At 32.2% G+C, this 21,449-nt stretch overlaps 3 protein-coding genes across 3 annotated transcripts; 2 read left to right on the plus strand and 1 right to left on the minus strand.

Annotated features, from left to right (window-relative positions):
• Positions 1-83: 83 nt before the first annotated feature.
• On the plus strand, positions 84-935 carry LOC111011022 (kiwellin-like). The gene has a single exon (XM_022284628.2). The coding sequence runs from the start codon at positions 117-119 to the stop codon at positions 771-773; it is 657 nt and encodes a 218-aa protein (XP_022140320.1). The 5' UTR covers positions 84-116; the 3' UTR covers positions 774-935.
• Positions 936-3,624: 2,689 nt separating this feature from the next.
• LOC111011271 (kiwellin-like) lies at positions 3,625-4,499 on the plus strand. Its single transcript, XM_022284978.2, has one exon. It carries the CDS (start codon positions 3,672-3,674, stop codon positions 4,305-4,307), a length of 636 nt encoding a protein of 211 aa, XP_022140670.1. The 5' UTR covers positions 3,625-3,671; the 3' UTR covers positions 4,308-4,499.
• A 3,999-nt stretch (positions 4,500-8,498) lies between these two features.
• Positions 8,499-12,067, minus strand: LOC111011135 (phenylalanine ammonia-lyase 1). The gene is made up of 2 exons (XM_022284778.2): positions 11,554-12,067; positions 8,499-10,403 (listed from the first exon to the last, which is right to left on the minus strand). Exons 1-2 carry the CDS (start codon positions 11,961-11,963, stop codon positions 8,654-8,656), a joined length of 2,160 nt encoding a protein of 719 aa, XP_022140470.1. The 5' UTR covers positions 11,964-12,067; the 3' UTR covers positions 8,499-8,653.
• Between the last annotated feature and the right edge of the window lie 9,382 nt (positions 12,068-21,449).

The following is a 21,449-nucleotide window of genomic DNA, read 5'->3' on the forward strand; positions in this document are numbered from 1 at the left end:
GTTGAAGGACCAAACAAATATTTGGTCCCATTATAAAATGGCGACCGATTGTTCACTTTTATTCATATCACTTGGAAAAACAAGCCTTTTTCTTCAGTTTACGAATCTTCTCCCATATGGCAAACTTGGCTTTCCTTGCTTCTATTTTTCTCTCGTTCGTTTCTCTTCCTAATCTTTCTCGAGCAATTTCTTCTTGCAATGGCCCGTGTCAGAGCCTGAACGACTGCACGGGCCAATTGATTTGTATAAATGGTAAATGCAACGACGATCCTAACATTGGGACTCACGTCTGTTCGAATGGAGGCGGCGGAGGAGGGAAATTTCCTCCATCTTCAAGCAATGATTGTCAGCCCTTTGGGAGCTTGCACTGCAAGGAAAAATCATTTCCGCAGTTCAAGTGCTCACCACAGGTGACTTCCTCCACTCGAGCCATCCTCACAAACAATGACTTCAGCAAAGGTGGTGATGGTGGAGATCCATCGGAATGCGATGGCAAGTTCCATCACAACTCTCATCCAATAGTGGCGTTGTCCACAGGTTGGTACAATGGAGGCTCGAGATGTGGGAAGAAAATCAGAATTACGGCTAGAAATGGGAGGTCGGTGTTGGCCAAGGTGGTGGATGAGTGTGACACTATAAATGGATGTGACAAGGCGCATGCTCATCAACCACCGTGTCGTAACAATATTGTAGATGGCTCAAACGGAGTGTGGCATGCTTTGGGACTTGACATAGATGTGGGTGAAGAACCTGTCATTTGGTCGGATGCTTAGAATTATAGTTCTATAATAATAACATGGTTTGTTGTGATAATAATAAATGGTCGGGCTAATGAAATATTTGGCCCCAAGTGTGACGATTCCAAGCTTGTTAAGATGTGGGGGAAGACAACTCGTCTTTTATCATCTTTTGTTGTGTTCAATTATATGTTTTCAATAGAAGTTTTTGGCTTTGAATTAAATTTATTAAAGCTCGGATAAGTTAAATAGTATAATGAAGGCATATGTGTTAATTAGTTAGGCTTTGTTGATGCAAAAATCTATCCAAGTGTAGTGGAGCTACTCTGTTGGACTCTAGCAAGCCGTTGCGGAGTGAGTTAGGTAGGCCAGGGAAGATATCTCTAGTGAAGTATAGCGAGTTTGAGAGGGAGGACTTCTCGGACTAGCTGACGCAGAGCGAGCTAGAAGAGAGAGACATGCAAAAACAGGTAGGTGGAATACTTCGACGCTCAAATTAGGGCTAGGTACGAGCTAGACAGATCAGCTTCACAAATTTGCATACCTGATTGAGTGGAGTGAAGGTGTATTTATAGTGAGTGAATAGGTAGTTTCCATCTTGAAACGGTTCGTCCTCAAGGTTGGCATGAGATCCCAAAGCTTTTTTTGGCGACCTGCAAACTTGCACGAGCTATTTTTTGGAGAGGGAGCTTGGCCTGTGTGGTCAGCATTCTAACCTCCCTACACGATTAGTTATTTTTACGAAACTTGATTGTTGGAGTCGTTTTGCAAAAATACTGTCAATGGTAGTTGAACTATATATTCAAGTGTTTTTTCTTCTTCTTTTTTTGCAATCCCTAGGTCAGTAGCTTTTCAACATTTAATTGAATATATATCGATTGATACAAACTTAAACACCCAATTCATGAATAGAATTTGACGTGTGATGGATTGTGTATATATTATATGATGTAGTTGATGATTTCATGAATTTATATGTTATAAATGAAACATAATATAGGAAGAAAAGAAGATGATTAAGTAATCTAATTATGTGTTAAGTATATCAATATTTATGGGCTTCCTAGGTTTGAACGTTTTGGACCCATGTCTATTATAAATCATTGTAAGGTCTATTTTCTTTTTTATGTAGGATCCTTAATCAGGTAAACTTGATTATAAATGAAACGTTTTTAAATATAAATAATATTTTATGGATAAAATTACTAATTAAGTAGGTAGCCTTTTAACTTTGTTTTAAAATTTACAGAGAAATATGGTTTGATTTTTTTTCTTTTTTTTTTTTGAAAATTATGGGTTTTAAGAGATTTATTAAATAATTGATATGGCTTAAATTAATTTGTTAGAGCCCTCGATGTTAAAGGCGTGATTTAATAAAAAGTAAGTTTTTGGAGATTTTTATGTAGGTTGAAATTAGTAAGAAATCGTTTTATGAAAACCCAACTAACAAAAATAAGAATTGCAACAATATATATAATCATCTAAGGTCAAATTTAACACAATCCGAAATTTATAATCTTCACTGCATCATCTTGATCAGACTTGTTATATGGAACAATACGGTTGATATGAGAATGGAGATGGGCTGTAAAAGAAGAAGGAAGAACCGAGATTACCGATGATTGAGTCCGACCCAAAGCATAAGGGTCGACCCACGTAGAGCCGATCCCACCTCGACATCGAGACCACCTCGGCGTCGAGCCCTTCTCGACCTAGGTTCTCGACCTCTCTCTCTCAGTCCCAACGCCAATCAAACTATGTTTGGGCCCAACCCTCGATTAAAGGGCCTGCAAGTGTAACGATCTAGTAAACCCGACTACCTAGAGATGACCTAGGGTTGGAGTTCGTGAAACCCTAGGAGCTGGAAGATCAACCATAAATAGAAAGGGAACCACCCATTGAAGGTAAGAAAAATAACACTTCAAATACCTTAGGCTTAGTTATTCTCCTATACCTAAGTTAGACATCGGAGTCTATGTGACGAAAGTCACACCAATTTAAGGTTGTTCTGTTTTTCAGGTATCTAGTCTTTGATAAACAGGTTTGGTGTGCATTTTAGAGAAAGTCAATCAACCAAAATCTAAACATCAACAAGCCTCCCCTTATATGTAGTCGTTAGTCGGCTTTATTCTATACTGTTTGTTTGTAATGGTGTGTTTTTCCTCCACCAAGTTGGATTAAAAAAATCAGAGTAAAACAAAAAAACACCGATCACCAGTGAGTATTGCCACGACGACAATCCGTTTGTATTTTATGGGCACTTCTTAAGATCATTATTCGTTTACCAATATATTCCACGGCACCTCCAAACAGTTATTTTTTTATATATAATCTACAATATCAATATTCATGGTTGAATTTCAAAATCAATTGCGACGAGAGGTTGAGAAGTAATCTATTATAAATATTTGTTATATTTTTATCTTTTCAATATGGATACTTTGACATTTTTAGGCTCACTAATCTTGTCGAATTTTATTTTTGGATGGGAGGCTTGTTTGAACTTTCTAGACTTAATTTGTTAATGATCTCACACTCAAAAACAATGATGCTAACAAAAATTTATAACATAAGTGTGATACTACTCTCATTTGTGAATTAGTTTTGATATAAAACTTCATAAATTTTGATATGGTTATATGAGAGTCCAACAACCTCAAACAAGCATATGATGATTCAAAAGTTATCAAATTCCATTCAGATTGGTGAACCCAAAATGGACACTATCTTGAAGGGATATGAATATTATAGTTTTCAATGAAGCAGTCTCAAGAAGAATTCATGGGTAGGGGTAGAATTTGGATGATAAATTTCCCCGAGGGTGTAACAGCAACAATCAATAAAAGACCAAGGACCAAACAAATATCTGGTTCCATTATTTAAGTCCAAAGCACTTGGTCCCTTTTATTCCCATACCAGAAAAAACAAAAGCCTATGGCACTGTTGCTGCTTTCTCTGTTTCTCTCTGTTTTTTGTCACCCTCAGTTCTCTGCAGCAATCTCTTCGTGCAATGGCCCATGTCAAACCCTCAACGACTGCAAAGGCCAACTGATTTGCATAAATGGCAAATGCAACGATGATCCCAATCTTGGCACTCACGTTTGCTCCAACGACGGAGGAGGAGGATCGAGCCATGGCGGCTGTCACTCAATTGGCAACTTGAATTGCAAGGGAAAGTCGTTCCCCCAGTTCAAGTGCTCGCCTCCAGTCACTTCCTCCACTCGAGCCATCCTCACAAACAATGACTTTAGCAGAGGTGGCAGCGGCGGAGACCCTTCGGAGTGCGATGGGAAGTTCCATGATAACTCTGATCCAATAGTGGCGTTGTCCACGGGTTGGTACAATGGGGGCTCGAGATGTGGGAGGATGATCCAAATTACGGCTACAAATGGGAGGTCGGTGTTGGCCAAGGTTGTGGATGAGTGTGATTCCATAAATGGATGTGACAAAGCGCATGCTCATCAGCCTCCATGTCCCAACAATGTTGTGGATGGGTCGAATGCAGTGTGGAATGCTTTGGGATTTGACATCGATGTGGGTGAAGAACCTGTCATTTGGTCAGATGCTTAGAAATTATGGAATCGACGTGTCCATGTGGTGATATATGTCTTAAGCTTTGTATTAATGATAAATAATGGTGTCGAGATGATGAAATATATTTGACCCAAAATATGATAGTTTTGGTTGACTGTTGTTCAATTTGTGAAAGTACGTGTAATCTTGTAAAGGTGAATAAAAATTGTGTCTTATCATCTTTTGTAATGTTTGATTTTATATTTTTCGCATTTGGTTTTAATAACCTAATTACTTATCTGAGTTTAGTTTAGGGATAATTGTCACTCATTTACAAAGAGGTCATGAGTTCAAATCTCTTTCTTTGTTGTAATATTTATTTTCGATATAAATTAGATATCTAAACTTTTTTGTTAAGATTAATCTCATGAGTTCATGTTCATTTCTTCTAATTCTCCTTTATTTTTCTTTGTACTAAAAAAAAGTAGCATAACTTTAGGAGTTTTCTTTAAACTAAATTAAAGTTTAAAATGGAGTGAATGCCTAAGAATCAGAATTTATATGTGAGATATTTTATCCATCGAAGTGAATAAAGGTATTTATTATTATTATTTTTTTTTATGAAAGAATCTATTACTATAAAGTTGATGTTTGGTTCCTCATCTCACCATTGTTGAAATAGAAAACAAAAATTAAATAATAATAATAATAAGGAATATTTTCACGTCATCCGATAGTTAATTAATATGAGATGAAAATGCAAGTTGGTGTATTTATTTGATTAATTATTTAAACTTTTCAATAATCTGATTTTCTTTTTGATAGCTAGTTTTCAACTTCTAATTATTAAGTAAAGATATTTTCACGGTTTGAAAAGTAACAAAAAGTTAATCCTAAATCTCATGATCCTGATCTCCCTTTCATGGGAAACATTAATCATTTAACACAATTATAGACATCACTGGTTTTTCTTTTTTTTCTTTTCTTCTTTTTTGGGTGGTAAGATAGCCATCACTAGTTAGCTAATATACTAATAATCATTATTTTAAGTATGTTCTACTTTTTGTTATACCTTCAATTTATTTTCTCACTGAATTTTGTGTTATTTTGTTTTAATTAGGCTAGATTTGAAACTCGACCCTTACCTAATACTTTTGTTAAACAAACTAATATATCAAATACAATAATTTCTTATAAATATTAAAACATAGTATATTTTTTTTTAAGAATCTCACAACACATAACGTGGATTCATAACTATTTATTAATATTCTTGGGATTCCATCTCAAAATCAATTGACAATGACATGTCTATTATAAATTATTGTTAGGTTCTCTCTTTTCAATGTAGAATCCTTTAACATTATTGAACTATACTCTCTCGTATTAAAAAAATAATATAAATTAATAATTAACTATATATGATCCGAACACGATATAGAAAAAGTATATTATTCTACATCAATGCAATTAAAACTTATTTACCCACATAATTGTGCCTCTCCATAGAAACATGAATGTCAATTTTGAGCAGCCTGTTTTGGGAGGCATCTCTATATCCACATCCATACAAATAAGAATTTACAATTAGGGTATCATTGTTGTAGGAATTTCGTCCCATAAAATATTGAAGTGTGGACCAATGCCATCTCAGCAAAAATTGACCACTAATTAATATTGAGATTTGATTGTTGTAATTTCCAATTTTGGATGATTTCAATTTTCCACCCTCAACTTGTCCTTGGAATTTAACTCTTCGCTTACCTCACCCTCTAACCAGACTCCAACAACGTTCAACAATATTAAATATATTCTGGTTTTATTTTCTACCATATATTTATATTTCTTTAATCTACCTCTATTTTTACTATGTGAATCTTTATTTAATTATTGTGATTAAAAGATTCCACCTTAGAACACATCGACCGTGTAAGGATCTCTTAAATATATAGTATTATTACAACATAAGTTTTTTCATCTCCGACCAATTTAAATATATCTCAACTGATTAAAACATATATTCTTTTACCAAAAGGTCGGAGTTTCGAATCTCCACCCCTACATATTATTTAACTTTAAAAAAAAAGGTATTTTCATATCTTTGAGAGATTGAATTTCTCATCATAGGAAAATAGCAAAATAATTTAACCATTCAACTATGCTGTGTGGTATCATTTGTGAAATTAAAAATTTTTAATAGCTTGGAATCTTTTCCTTTTACTTCTTTTAGCATTAAATTTTATTTGTTGGGCTTTAACTTCCAGATTGGGCTCTAAGGTCCTTCTCTCCCTTTAGGCCCAACAATTAAGGGACAGAACGTATTAGGGAACAACCACTTTTTGGTTGACCTTTTTTTGGATAAATGGTTGACTTTTAAGCACAACCTCAATTTTTACGATATTATTCATATCCATGACTCTTTTTCAATGTATGATCTTCTACACCAAAAAGATACCATTTCTTGTTTCAGGACCAAAAACAAAGTTCAAAGAAAAATTAGAATTTTAAAGATACAGACTCACGAAAGATTTGTAATAGGTAGCATATAAGTTTTCTATATTTAGCAAAATAGCATGGGTTTTTTATATTTTCAGATATAGCATTTTTTTTTAAATCCTGATTTTAAAATTTTCAGTATTCCCAAATTGCCCTTTTCAGTTATCGCTTCGTTATTATATATCAAACATATATCTCATATATATCAGGAATATATCTGACAACATTAGTATATCATAAGTAAATCAATAGTATATCAGAAGTCAATCAGTTCTATATCAGTCGTATAATAGTAAATCACTATTTTATCTGCTTTAACCATTTGTCTTGTATTTTTGATCAATTAGAAATCAGTAGGTATTGGCATGCATGGAAAATGAGAAAAAAAATTTGATACTTACTGAAAATGAGAAAGAAAACTTGAAAGGAACGTGAATGTGAACGTCAATGGTGATTTTCAAAATTACTGTGAATGACAAATCAATTAGAAATTAGAGGTAAATAGGAACTTTGAGTTTTTCTGTATATCAATAATATATCAGTGATATATCAAGTATACATCGTACATATATCAATAGTACAATTAAGTTTTATTTAAAGTTTTAAAGATCAAAACGAAATCAGCAACAATGTCATTCTTAAAAGGCTTAAACATCATTCTTGGGTATTAACATCAACACCAAATCAGTAGCAAAGTCCTTCAACCAAAAACTTAAAAGTTTAAACATCAAAACGAACCAGTAGCATAAACCAAACGTAGACAAACAATGTCATTCTTAAAATTCTATAAAAGAAGAAGCATAAATTCCAACAGTCTAGAAAAGCGTAAGTTTCATTCTTGTATAATCTTTAGGTAAAGCTTGAGACATCAATCTTCGTTCTTGGTAATTGTCGTGTCTTCGGAGATAATATATTTGAAGTCAATCAATTCTATGTCACCTATAGCAATAGATATCATAGTTATATCAGAAGTAAATCAATTTCATATCATATGTATATCAAACATATATCACATATATATCAGGATTATATCTGTCAATCATTAGTATATCAGAAGTCAATCAGAAGTAATTTATTCTTGGTACGCGCCTGCAGGGTATACTTGTAATTTAATTTAGAACGTGGGCCTCCGTTTTTTTGCAAAAAAAAAATGCTATATTTGAAAAACTCAAACCTTGTTGTTATTTTGCTTATTTTCCTAACTTTTTTTTTGCTATATCTCAAGTTGTCCCTAATATTTAAAATCTTTGTTAAAATGAAATTTAGATCACACAGATTATAGAGTTTAATTATACTGTAATATTTCTTCCCACCTTTCAATGTATCCATATATATATATATATATGTGTGAATATATATGTTTTCTGGTATAACATAGATGAAGATTTAAATCTCAAACTTTAAGAATATAAATAATATAACTATTTGAACCAAGTTTATATCGACAATGTGCTCTTACGCACGGTATAATTTTTAATAACTTCATTTCATTTTTAGCCACACAAGGATGAGAGAACGTTGTAATTTGGAACTGCATCACTAACAGTCCCCTTCGAAAACCAAAACATAACTTTTGGCTCTTGCATGAGGTCGTTTTTCTTGAAAATAAAACGTGGTACAGTACAAACAAACAGCGTTTGGCTGCATGAAAAGGGAAAGGAAGTGAAAGTACCGCCCACTTGATGACATCAAAATTCTAAAACTGATTAATCACAACTTGTAAATAAAAGTTTTCAGTGTAATCTACAGACATCCCACAAGCTTATTTTGTCATCAATAAAAGTTCTTTTTTACACAGTTTTAACAGAAGAGGGCTAACTTGGCAGCCACTTGATAACAAAAGTTGAAGACAGTGAATTGATAGGAAATAATAATACAGAGGACAGTGGCCACATGGCAGTGGTATTCTAATTTACAGGAAGAGGAGTCCCATCCCAACATTCAAGGCATTCAAGCAGAGGATCAATGATTTTCCCCTCACAAATTGCTGTAAAAACTTTGTCAAATTCTTCCCCAGGGGATTTCACCTTCTCCCCTGTCAAAATAGAAGTTCCCAAATCTTCTCTTACAAATCTGTATAGTGGATAAGATCTACATTCTTTGATCTTGTTGCAAATTGCTGCTTTGCCTCTTCCAAGGGCTTGTCTTCCACTTTCTACCTCTTTGGGCAAAAGGGTCTTTAGCTCTTCCTCAAAAGCTCCAATCTTTAGAAAGATTGAAGATTTTGAATTCTTCAAATCTTCATGGTTGTTCAGAGCATGTTCAACCAGAACTTGCCTCAGCTTTTGCATTAAAGGATATGTCATGCTACACGCGTCGTCAATGTAGGCAAAAACATGCTCCCGATCAATGACTTTGAGCAAATCTTTCTCACAGAATCTTGAAGGATGGAGCTCTCCGTTTACTCCAATGGTTAGAACCTTCTTGGCCACTTGACTCACTGTGTTTTTCACAGTGCTCTTCAGATTCTCTTCCATGTGTCTCAAATCTATGGCTTGGCAGAGACCAACTAGGAAGGTTGTGCTCATCAGCTTCAAGATTTCTACTGCCTCAGCTGTTTTTCTTGAAGAAATTAGACCCAATGAGTTCACGTCTTGGTTGTGTTGCTCCGCACTTTGGACATGGTTGGTGACGGGATTTGCTAAGAATTGCAGCTCTGAGCAATAGGCAGCCATGGCGATTTCGGCTCCTTTAAATCCATAGTCTAAGCTTGGGTTGCTTCCAGCAGAGAGGTTCGAAGGTAGGCCATTGTTATAGAAATCGTTGACTAGTTCGGAGAATTGAGCAAACATGAGCTTCCCAATTGAGGCTATGGCTAGTCTTGTGTTGTCCATGGACACCCCAATTGGAGTTCCTTGAAAATTGCCACCGTGTAAGGCTTTGTTCCTCGAAACATCAATAAGTGGATTGTCGTTCACTGAGTTGATCTCTCTTTCAATTGACTTTGTTGAATGTCGGATGATTTCAATTTGAGGGCCTAGCCATTGAGGAGAAGTTCGAAGAGCATAACGATCTTGCTTCGGCTTTTGAAGAGGGTCCATTTCATGTAATTTTTTATCATCTTTGACAAAAGCACTCCCGTCCAAAATATACTCCATAACCGCCGCAGCTTCAATTTGACCAGGATGGTGCTTCAATCTGTGGGTTAAATGGTCAGTAAACTCGGGCTTTCCTTGCATAACTTCAGCAAAAACTGCTGACAAAACTTCTGATAAAAGAGCCAAAATGTTGGCTTCAAACAAAACAATGGAAGCCAAACCAGAGCCAACGCCCGTGCCATTAACAAGTGCGAGACCTTCTTTAGGCTGCAGCTCAAAGAAACCACTGTCAATGCCTGCGAGTTGAAAGGCTGCTCCAGCATCGAGCTGCTCCCCAGCCGGCCCGATAGCCTTGGCATTAGGTCGACCAGTCAACAAGCCAGCAAGGTAAGAGAAGGGAACCAAATCACCCGACGCAGTGATGGTGCCGCGCAACGGCAAACAGGGCGTGACATTGTGGTTGAGGAGCTTTGTAATAGACTCCAAAATCTCGAATCTAATACCCGAATAGCCTTGAAGAAGGGTGTTGATTCTAACCAGCATCGCGGCTCTTGTAGCGGTATGTGGCAGCGTGTGGTTCGCCTCTGTTCCATTCCCAAATATTCCGGCATTCAAGAATCTGAATTCAAATAACTATTCCAGGTCAAAAGGGTTTTTTTAAGCCTCAAATAAAATTAGATAAAATACAATCTGAAATTTTAATTTGTATTCTGAACAATTAAACGGTTTTCTCCCAAAATGTCTCTCGAAACACCAGGAAATCGGCCATTTTTCATTTTCACGCGCGCCTACTCATCGTGACCCACCCCTCATTTACTGCTCTATTTAACTGTGCAGTTACGTACGATTTAATATTAGTGCTTAAAATGGAAGGGAAAAAAAAAAGAGAACGTATATTTCTTAAATAAATTAAATGATCCAATATCAATAATTAGAAAATGATATGTATTTTTTCAAGATGACTTAATAATGTTGGAATTAATACTAAGAAAATGATATTTTATTCCAACAAACGCCCTCTCGAAACTTAAAAACTATATTTATAAAATCATAAAAGAGTTATTTACTGTTTTAAATAGTTCTTATAGATTTTTTTAGTTTTTATAGGTTTATGTAGGTTTCGTAACATTTATGGCATCAACATTTTTATAAATTTTAATCTTTTTATGATATTCTTCGGACCCATAAGTGGTCAATTATCATTCTTTTATCTCATGTTTTTATGGGACTATGACTATGTATCTGTTTTGTATTTGTGATATTAATATCTAAAAACAGCTTTCAAATAATAATAAAACATTTAATACATCCTAGGAATAAAATCTTCTAAACCACAAATGTGGCTCGTCTTCTAATTGTGCGTCATCCACCAAATTTAATTAAATAATACATTTAAAACTTGAAGGGAATCGTAATACTACCTGTTCGCGAGATGACACGGTGCAATTTTAGTGCCTCAAAAATTTTACTCTTAAAATAACGTTCAAGTATTTTCTTTCTTTTTTTTTTTTTTATTTCTTTTCAATTTAGTCTCTAATTTTTAAATATTTAGTATATTACATTTTAAAATCTTTCGGGAGGAATTGGTCAATGTTAAACTCATATAACATGATAATTAGTAAAATCGAGTAACTCCATTCTTGTTTTAAAATTACGTCAAACTCACTCATTATCATACCCTACAGAAATTTAAACAAAAATTTGAGTGGATCCACTCGTGCATTAAAATATATATAGCCAGGTAAGTATGGTTAACATTTAATAGTTACCTAATGAGCTCCTTTTGCAAGGCAGCTCCTTCGTTTGTCCTTCTATGGGAAGTTGCACCAAAACCAGTGGTGACACCGTAGCTGTCGGTACCTTTATTCATGCTTTCCATCACCCAATCACTACTAGCTTTGACCGCGGCTCTGGCAGAGTGGTTAAGCTCCACCTTGACCCCACCGTCATGCAAGGCCACCGCAGCCACCTGCCCGATGGTGAGGCTCTCCCCACCGAGGCGGACCGCCGCCCTCCGGTAATCGTCCACCATCCGCTTCACCTCCTCCAAGTGACTCTCTTTGAGGCCCTCCGCCGCGGCGGCCCAATGCAATGGGTCCTTGTTTTTGACGCAAATATGGTTATCCACCGGAATATGGCCGTTGTAGTTATTGCAGCTCTCGAGTTGGCTGGCTTCCATTGCTGGAAAAATTCAGGGGCCGGGGAGGGGGAAGAAACTAAAATTGGGAATTTATTAGAAAAAGGAAAACTAAGTTTGGTTTTCCTGAGGCGAGAGGAAGAGTTTAGGAATTTCTTAAATAGAAAGCCCAAATTACGTTTGTGCTGTAAAACGCGAGGTTGGAGGAAATCAAGAGGGGATTAGTTGGAGGGATTTTGTGGCCGTTGGATGTTTACCTGAGGATCGGAGGGCTTTGATGGAGACACGTGTGTGTGGGAGAGGTGGATGATGGGATTTGCTTGTTGGCAAAGGAGTGGGGGTTGGTGGAGTGTATGGTGACATGGTTACCTGCGTCGACACCTCCGAGATGGTGGAGCCTAACTTACCATTAACCCCTTCCTCTAACTCCTAAATTACACCTTTACCCCCATCCCCTCATTAACTCCCATTTATTTCTCTACCTATAGTCCCTATTCTATTCACTGCTCATTACTAATTACAAAACTCCCTGTTCTACTCTACTTAATTCCACCACTCATATTTACTTTTGGTGGGTTAAATTATTTGATTTTTTTTTTTTTACTGAGCTTTATAGTCTAATACATTCAAACTAACACACAGTTATTTGAATAGAAAATTGAGTGAGAATTTATCAATATAATAATGTCATGGATTATTTGTAAAGTTTTACTAAACTATTGGGATCAAACTAATACTTTTGAAATTATGTGAACTAAATTTAAACCTTTAAAATTCTAGAGACTAAATTATTTAGTCTTTTACCCTTACAAAGTTTTAAATTTATTTTGATATATATGAAGTGTATTTTAACATTACATCATCAAAATTTTTAATTAATTTTAACCTTTTTTTGATAATAAAACATAACTATTAAAGAGAGTCCATGCAGAATGGATGAATTGAAATTTTAAAAAGGTTAAAAGGACTGAATTATATATTTAGTATTTTTTTTTATTTCGTCCAGTTGGATTTTAAACAATGAAGTGAAATTCAACACTTCGTTAATTGAGTTATTGTTTGTCAAAGTACGAGTATTCTCGTACATAAATAATTATTTCAATTAGAAGTTGACTTTTTGTAATTGTATTTTAAGCAATGGAGTATGTTCCGAAACTTTAGTTAATTTTATTCTCTACAAGAGACAGATAAAAATTTATCAAAATTTCAAAAACTTTTATTCGGAAATGATATAGTCCTCATCTTTGTCGGACAAAACTTTCTAAAGGTTTTCAATTAAAAAATGAAAAAAAAATCAAAGAGATCAGTGGTTCGTGGAATTCTTTCATTAATTTATTTTATAAACTTATAATATTAAGACACATATCTAAGACCACAAGATCGTGAGTTCAAATTTCTACTCCTATAAAAATTTAACCAGATGTATTAATTTCTACTTGTATAAAAGTTTAGAGAAATGATTCATTTTTATCCAACTTAGCAACAGATGTATCAATTTTTACTTTAAACTTCTAATTTTATCAAATTGCACCTTAAATTTGAGTAAATGTTGCAATATTCACTCAACTTTAGAAATTGTTGCAATTTTCACTTTATGATATGTTTTTTTCGAATAATCATTGAAAAAGTATTACCGTATTGTCCACTGAATTACAAAATATATTTAATAAGAAATTGATGGGATATATTTTTTTTTTGTTTTTCGTGAAATTTTTAAAATTTTTAAAATTTGGCAATGATTGATTTTGTGTATTAATTGAAGTGTATAATTTGACTGTCATTAAGTTAATTAGTTATTGGAGTTTTTATATTATTTTCGGAATTCAATTCGATGAAGTTGAAAGTTTAGAGTGAAATTTGATACAAATGAACGAAACTGAAGAGGGTAGGGGTAAATTTCGATGTTCTTCCTCATTATGATCCAAATTTATTTCTTTGGATTAAATTTATAATTTTGTGTAATAGAACAAAATGCTCTTTTGTATTTTAGACATTTTTAGATGTTTAATTATCACGATTTCAGATGCACCTTAGATTCCTACGACAAAAAGAAAAGGATAACTTATTGTCTATGTATATAAAAACAAATAATAAACAGATTGAGGAGAAAAATATATAATAAATATTTTAAATTTTAGTAGGTAGGTAGGTTGGACGTTGTGGAGATTTTCTAAACTAGATTACAAATTTATAGATTTTCTTGAAAATGCTTATCCACCTTATGCATGCCATAGTCAAATCTTCCTCGCCATCTCTCTCTCGCATTTTCTTACATAAAATAAAAAATTGGCAAAACAATTTTTTTTTTTTTAAATATTTGTAAATGGGACAGAAATGTTGGGATAATGAAGCCAAAACAGATGACCCGTGTACTATGAGGAAAATGATTTTCAAACACTACTACCAATTCCTACAAAGGGTAGGATATTATTGTCTTATAAGGATTACAATATTGTTTTCCTATAAGGATTATGATATTTGACCTAATCCTAGGTAGCCATTGTTAGGTACTTATAAGCTGAGTGAGATCTCCATTCTAATATTCTCAACTATAGTTGAACCTGTTTTTTCGTAAAAGACTGGACGTAGTCCCAAAATAGGGACGAACCAGTATAATCCTGTGGTGTTTAGCTTTTCTATCTCTATCTCTTATTCTTTTGTTATTGTTACTTAATTACTTATCTGCTTTTATCCTGTGGAAAGAGAAAATCAAATAGTTCCTGTTTGAAGAACTCACAGGATGATCGATTTATCTATTCTTTTTTTCCCAACATGAAAAAACATTTAAAACCAAAATATATATATATTTAGAATTACTTTTTCCAAAAAACAAACATCTACGTCCAAAGAAAAAGCGTTAGGTGAAAATGCTCTTATTTGAAAATCTTGATGAAGTCACAAGATATGACTATGGTTTGTTGGTGTGAAAGAAATACATATATACGAACATATAGTTTGTGTGATTATACAGTGGCATCTTTCACATATAAGTATAGTTTAACCAGTCGATACATTATTTATCATTCAAATATAATCAATCTCCCTTTCAATAAATTTACGGAAAAATATATTAATATATTTGAATATTATGATAAGTACAAATTTATTTGTCCGTATGAAGTAATTAATAATTTCGAAAGAAGAGAGAAAAAAAAAGGTGTGCCATCCCATCAAACGGGCCAAAAACAACAAACCAACAATGAATGAATAGCTAACATTTTTAACTTTTGGCTAAGCCTAATTTGAAGATGAGATGAGAAAGAAGTTGTTGCATTCGGTATTCAATGCCCCTCACCAACCCACTCCAAGCAACGTTTCATCCTTTTCCTCCATGTTTTTTTTATTTTAATTCCTTCTCAATAATCAAATAATCATAATATATTTTAATATTAAATAACGGGTTTTCTCTATCCTTTTAATTTTATTAACTTCGAAACTAAACTAATATTTTCTATCTATATCACTAAAATATAAGATGATATGTGTTTGTTTTCTTTTTTTAATTTTGAGAAAGAACTAATCGATATCCTAACGTCATTTATGAAGAGTCAAACAAGGAAGCCTCATCCTCAGATAAAGATTTCTTTGATGGGACTATTTCAACGAGAACCACTTTCACTATTGTAATTTTTTTTTCGAGTTCCATTAGATATTAAATTACATGATTTATATATTTTTGGACCATGCTCAAATAATTTGAACTAATTGAAAAACAACCTGCCTTAAATATCACTGAAGATATTTGTGCGAGAAATAGTGGCATTGCTCCAAATCAATTGATCTTTTTAATTTATTTTTTTTAATATTTAGTATTTTTAAAATTTTTGAAAAATGCTAAAATGAGCAATTGGATAAAGTTAGGAGCCTCTCAAGTCAAAAGCTCCTTTAGCTTTTCGCGTTAGTTATTTGTTGTGGTCAATAGATGAATTACGGGATTACCCTCGGTAGCGTAAACGTCAGGAAGAGGAAAAAGTTCTATCGACTTGTTCAACAAGGGTTTCATTGCAAAAGTTGAAGGTTTCGAAACACATAAATGGATATTTTTTTTAACATTTATTTTAAATATCGAATAAAAAATAGATATTATATCATTATATGAGTAATGCTTAACTACATTTGATGGTTGATAAGCTCGTTCTTGGCTTGGAGCTTGTTGAGGACTTCTAGTTATGCAACTTGATGAAATTTTATCTACTTGTTACTTGACCAAGTTTTTGTGTCGTGGCTTGTGGATGATTCTAAATGTCTGTGGATATGTTTTTGAATCCTATTTATAAAGTCTTAGTGGTTATATCAACATTCCCCTTATGACCTTAATGGGTTTGAGCCCAATCTCCATAAGGGTCGATCCAATTTAGCCAGTGTCATCGGATGGTCATAAGAAAGACTGGCATGTAAATTTGTGATTGATCCTAAATATAATTTTAAATAATGATATGACACTAAATAAATTGTCCAAATTTTACCATTCACAACTTTTACTTTTTGTATTTAAAATTTTAGAAAACAAAACGAGAAAGGGTGGTTAAAGATATTCTTATTTCTTTTTTCAATAAAAAAAATAAAAAACAATAAATAGTTACCCAACACAATTATATTTGTCTTGGTTAATAAATATGAAACGAAAATCAGGCCAAATAAATAAACTAGAATTGACAAGTTATATAAACATTTTTCCAATACCTAAATAAAAAATTTTAATCGTATTCATTTTAGAATTTTTCTCTTTCAAAACGAAACCATAAATAAATCAATCAAATCAAATCATAATTTAAAATAATGTCTTTAATTATTCTCTTCTTTAATTTCAAACAGAGATAAGTGAAAGTGGAGCAGGAGGTTTAAATCAATTATATTTTAATTTTAATATAGTGAATCCACTATTACAAAACATTAGCCAGCTATGGTTTTTTCCGGGGTTATGATAATAACTTCTCTAAATAAATAAAAAAAAAACTAAAATTGTTATAGGAATAAAAAACTATAATTGGAGAAAGATTAATATTAATTACTATTGGTTTGTTGTAAAAAACAAAAAGAAATATTAATTACTATTTGTGCGCCATTTATCAAAAAAATAAATAAAATATTACTATTTGTGCATTGTAATCGAATTATAGATTTTCACAGTGAAAACATGTTGGAATATTGTATATAGCATTAAATTATTTGTAAAATGTCCAGAGCTCGTGAACTTTCAATTAAAACCTCGAAAGAGGTGCAACTATTAGTTTGAATTAATTGGAAGAGTCTATTCTTTAGATAAATGTAATCTATATATATTCGACTAAAATATATCGTAAATTCAAATTTTTCCCCTCATGTATTATACTAAAAGAAAAAAAAAACTACCATTACTTTAAAATTTTAGTTTAATAAAAATAAATTATTAACATTTAAAACTACTAATTAGTTATCTAAGAAAAAAAAAACTAATTAGTTTATTTTCAATATAGATTTAAGCATAATTAATTGGATAGATTAAATTAATGAAACCAATATAGTTAGGTAGAATGTTCGATTACAAATAATTTTATGTCAAGACCCTCCTATATTTTGTACTTAAAAAAAAATAAAAATTTTATGGCCAAATTCTGTAAAGGAATATAGACCTTCTTTAGGAAGGAAACAACCCATAGCTTTTTAATTTAAAACCAGCCCCTCCATTAGTGGTGCTCCAATAAATACATGTTTTAATCTTTAATATTGAAAATTTTATTGAATGAGATCACCACAGTGTGGTGTGACGGTCTCTTTAACTAATTTTCATAATGTTAGGTGTGGAAGACATTGTAAGTATTACCTTTATAGATACCAACATTTATCCAGAAATGGAAATGCGACACTAGTGAAGACCACTGTAGAAATTGATATGCTTTGAAATGGAAGTGGCCATTGTAGATACCAACATTGACCTAAAAATAGGAGTGCGACATTAAGCACGTATAGACCATGGTACATATTGACTTGTGCCAAATAAAAATCCCTAAAATTAAGCGCCTATAATTATAGGGGTATATTTGTCTAGAATAATATTTAGGATTCTAAAAAGAATACTACTTAGCCATTTATACGATATTCAATATATTTGACCATTTTTTAAAATATCTGATTTATTTTGGTCATTTCTGTCGTCATCTCTAACTTACTCCTAACTAAAAGCCCGTTTGAAGCTGTGCAAACTTTGAGATGGGTATCTAGTTTAGGTCAAGTCGAGCTACCAAGGATACCCTATCCCATAGATGGCCATATTGTCATCCAAGACAGCCCAAAACCATTTCATATCTATCCTAAAGAGCCCACTAACTTTTACTAAGCCCATATGTCATATCCACCTCATCTGTCAAAATCTCATTATTTTTTTCAGTATAACATGTGAAAGTCGAAACTCGAACTCACGATTTATTAATTAGAAGTAGATATCTTAATCAGTTAAGCTAGGTTCAAATTGTCCACAGAGGAACATATCAATGAACAATTTTACCAAACAATTAAAGAGAATAGCTAGTAGAGTATTATTTTTTTTCTTTCTTAACAAAATTTGGGAATGCGAAAAAATAAATAAATGTACTCAATTTCTAATGAATAAAGTTCTCTCTTTTTTACTTTATCCTTCTACATGTTGAATTGAAAAAAAAAATCTACTTAAATTTATTTACAAATAAAAAAATAATGGAATAATTTAGGTTTTTTAAAAATTGTCTCCCACATCTTTTCAATAAAAAGAATACTGTTTTTGTAGGTTAAATTCTATATGACCATTTATGATACCATAACCATACATCTATTGTGGCTATGAAACAGCATTGCATTTTAGGCTATCAGCTTCTTGACTTGAGAGTAATTTATCAGTCTAGAAAGTTAACTAATATGGCCTTTTTTCATAGAAAATATGGCAATGTTTTTCTCTTTCATTCAACCATCCAACGATTGAAGATCAAATCATCTATCCTTAAATAGTAGTAGATATTTTATTTTTCAAGTTGTATTCAAATTGATAAATGTGATTGATGATAACAATAAATATATCTATAATAATAATTAATCAATCACTAATAAATGATTAGTTAAATTTGACAAAGATATTTAATAATTTTTCGATTGCAAGCCATCTATTCAATTGGTATATATCATCAACTTTTTTTTTGAATTTTTTTTTTCCATTTCTATAACAATATCTTATTTTGTTTTTTAAAAGATGTTATACCGTCGTATAGAAATTTTGAATTACGTCAAATATCATATATAAAATTTAAGGTAAAATATAATTTTGATTTTTAAGGTGTGAGGTTAGGATCTATTTAATCTTTTAGAGTTTAAAAGGGACACTTTTAGTTGATGGAGTTTGTAAAATGGTTTTAAATGATCCATTCGTTTACTAACAATAAGATAATGCAGTAGTTAAAATTTTTAATGTATTTTACTGATTTGTCAAGTTATGTTAATTTAATTTTTCTTTTTGTTATTATTGAACTTCTCTCGTTTTTCTTTTTTCAAATGATCTTTTTCCTTTCTCCTTTTCTCTTTGCTCTTTTCCTCCCTGACAAGTCACTCGTCGTCATTTGAGATGATGGACAATTTAGAATAATTTTCAAACCTTAAAGATCAAAGTATCTCTTCTGAAACCTCATAGATCAAATAGACATCAACCTCAAAATTGAGGATCAAAAGTGTCCGTTGATCCTAAAATTTAATCGATTATGAATTAGGCGGCCTAAAAAACCTTTTTAGGAATTATTTTCACTAAGTAGGATAACAAAATGCAAATGATTTTATATTAATATATAGTAAAATTCGTCATTTTTGCTCACAAAGTTGAAACTTCCTTTGAAAGGTTGCCATGATTATTTCTATATATAGAATGAGACATGTCGATACTCAATAAATTGTATTAGTCCAAGCTCCAATCATTTTCAATAAAATTGAATGGTTTTCCCTAACAAAAATATATATATATATATATATATATATATTAAACCCTAAACTTGAGCACCAAATCATAGAAACTTCAAACAAGCAAAAATAAAATAACAACAACGAGTTTTGACGAAATACTTTGAATATCAAAAAATATAATATAAAACATCAAAACTTTTTAAATTAGGATGTCACCATTAAGATGTATAATCAATACGTTAAATTTTGTACTTACATGATAAGAGTTACACTTGTAAACAAACAAATAATCTTCCGACTATTATATTGGAACCATTCTTTAAATTTAAAATAATTCATTGAAACAAAGACCAAGATATTATACAATAATTGTTATTTGACTATACAAAAAGACTTGCAAATGTGTCGACTTGTTTATTTAAATACAAATTTCAAACCTACTAATTTTTTTTTAAGGAAAATACTTTTCAATAATTGTCTTTTATAAAGTGTTAATCAAAACTGATGATCTTGATTTGAAAGCTAGTTGAGATTTGTAATGTAAATGGAGGAGCCTAAAATCTAGAAAAAAAAAAAAAAAGGAAATCTATGGGTATAAAGGTAAGTTGACATGTGAGTTTTGTTTTAAAGAAAAAAAGAAATAGGGGGTGGTGGTGACTGGTGAGGCATTAAATAAAAAACAGCGTTACGGTCAAGAAAGGGAGCTCTGATTCACAAATCAACACTGCCAGCCGAAATCCTTTAACAACGCAGCCCAGTTTTCGGTTGAAACTTTATAATTTATCATCCTTTGAGTGAGCTTTTAAATACAATTTTTCTTTTTTTCTTTTTGTAATGTATAAATAAATATATAATGTCACAATAATGTGAACATTTAAAAAAATTAAAAAAAAAAATTGTATATGGAAGGTGTGGGTTTAAAATGAGACGTGCAGGTTTGACTTATTCACCCCAGATTAATGCATGAAAACTGGGTTTTGACTCGCATCATTATGAGAACGTTAATTGAATTTATTGCTTTAATGATCAAAACGAAACCCCTATTATATAGATAGCATTAGAGATAAATTATAGGCAAAGTCGCCACTTTTCTCTAATTCATTCTATAATTCGTTTTCGAATTTCAAATTACGACTCATTTATGTTGTAAAAATAAATTTCATATTAAAATTTTAGGGGTGGGAATTGAAATATTTGAGATGGTAATATGCAAATTCAACCATATCATGACTAAGAGATCAACTGGATCGTATTAAGTATTAAATGGATCGGGCGTGGAGGAGGGTTTTATTATTGTTATTATTATCATCATACCAATAAATGAGGGGGAGAAAACTGATTATGTATGAGCTGTGTTGGAGAGAAACGCGTTGTATTTAAGAATTCAATTAAACAGCACTGTGCTGTGTGCGCTGTGGTTTAATATTTCCAACTGCGACCTCAAAAATGAATTCACCACCCAAAAAAAAAAAAAAAAATACCTAATTCTCTCATCTATTCAACAACCCACTTTCACTTTCTAATAATATCACCATGTTCATATTTCCATATATTTATATATTCTTCCCTTTCTGCCCCCCACCCACTTGGCGTTGGCCCTCCTATTTTAATGACATCACATACCTCTATCTT

Source organism: Momordica charantia, assembly GCF_013281855.1.
Source record: "Momordica charantia cultivar OHB3-1 chromosome 2 unlocalized genomic scaffold, Mcharantia_2.0 BLBB01000002.1, whole genome shotgun sequence".
Classification (NCBI taxonomy): domain Eukaryota; kingdom Viridiplantae; phylum Streptophyta; class Magnoliopsida; order Cucurbitales; family Cucurbitaceae; genus Momordica; species Momordica charantia.

What these genes read in the sequence shown, in the direction of transcription:
- LOC111011022 (XM_022284628.2), top strand. Translation starts at nt 117, where the DNA reads ATGGCAAACTTGGCTTTCCTTGCTTCTATTTTTCTCTCGTTCGTTTCT.
- LOC111011271 (XM_022284978.2), top strand. Translation starts at nt 3,672, where the DNA reads ATGGCACTGTTGCTGCTTTCTCTGTTTCTCTCTGTTTTTTGTCACCCT.
- LOC111011135 (XM_022284778.2), bottom strand. Translation starts at nt 11,963, where the DNA reads ATGGAAGCCAGCCAACTCGAGAGCTGCAATAACTACAACGGCCATATT. An exon ending in TTGCAAAAGGAGCTCATTAG is followed by an intron (nt 10,404 to 11,553) that starts GTAACTATTAAA and finishes ATTTGAATTCAG; the next exon opens with ATTCTTGAATGCCGGAATAT.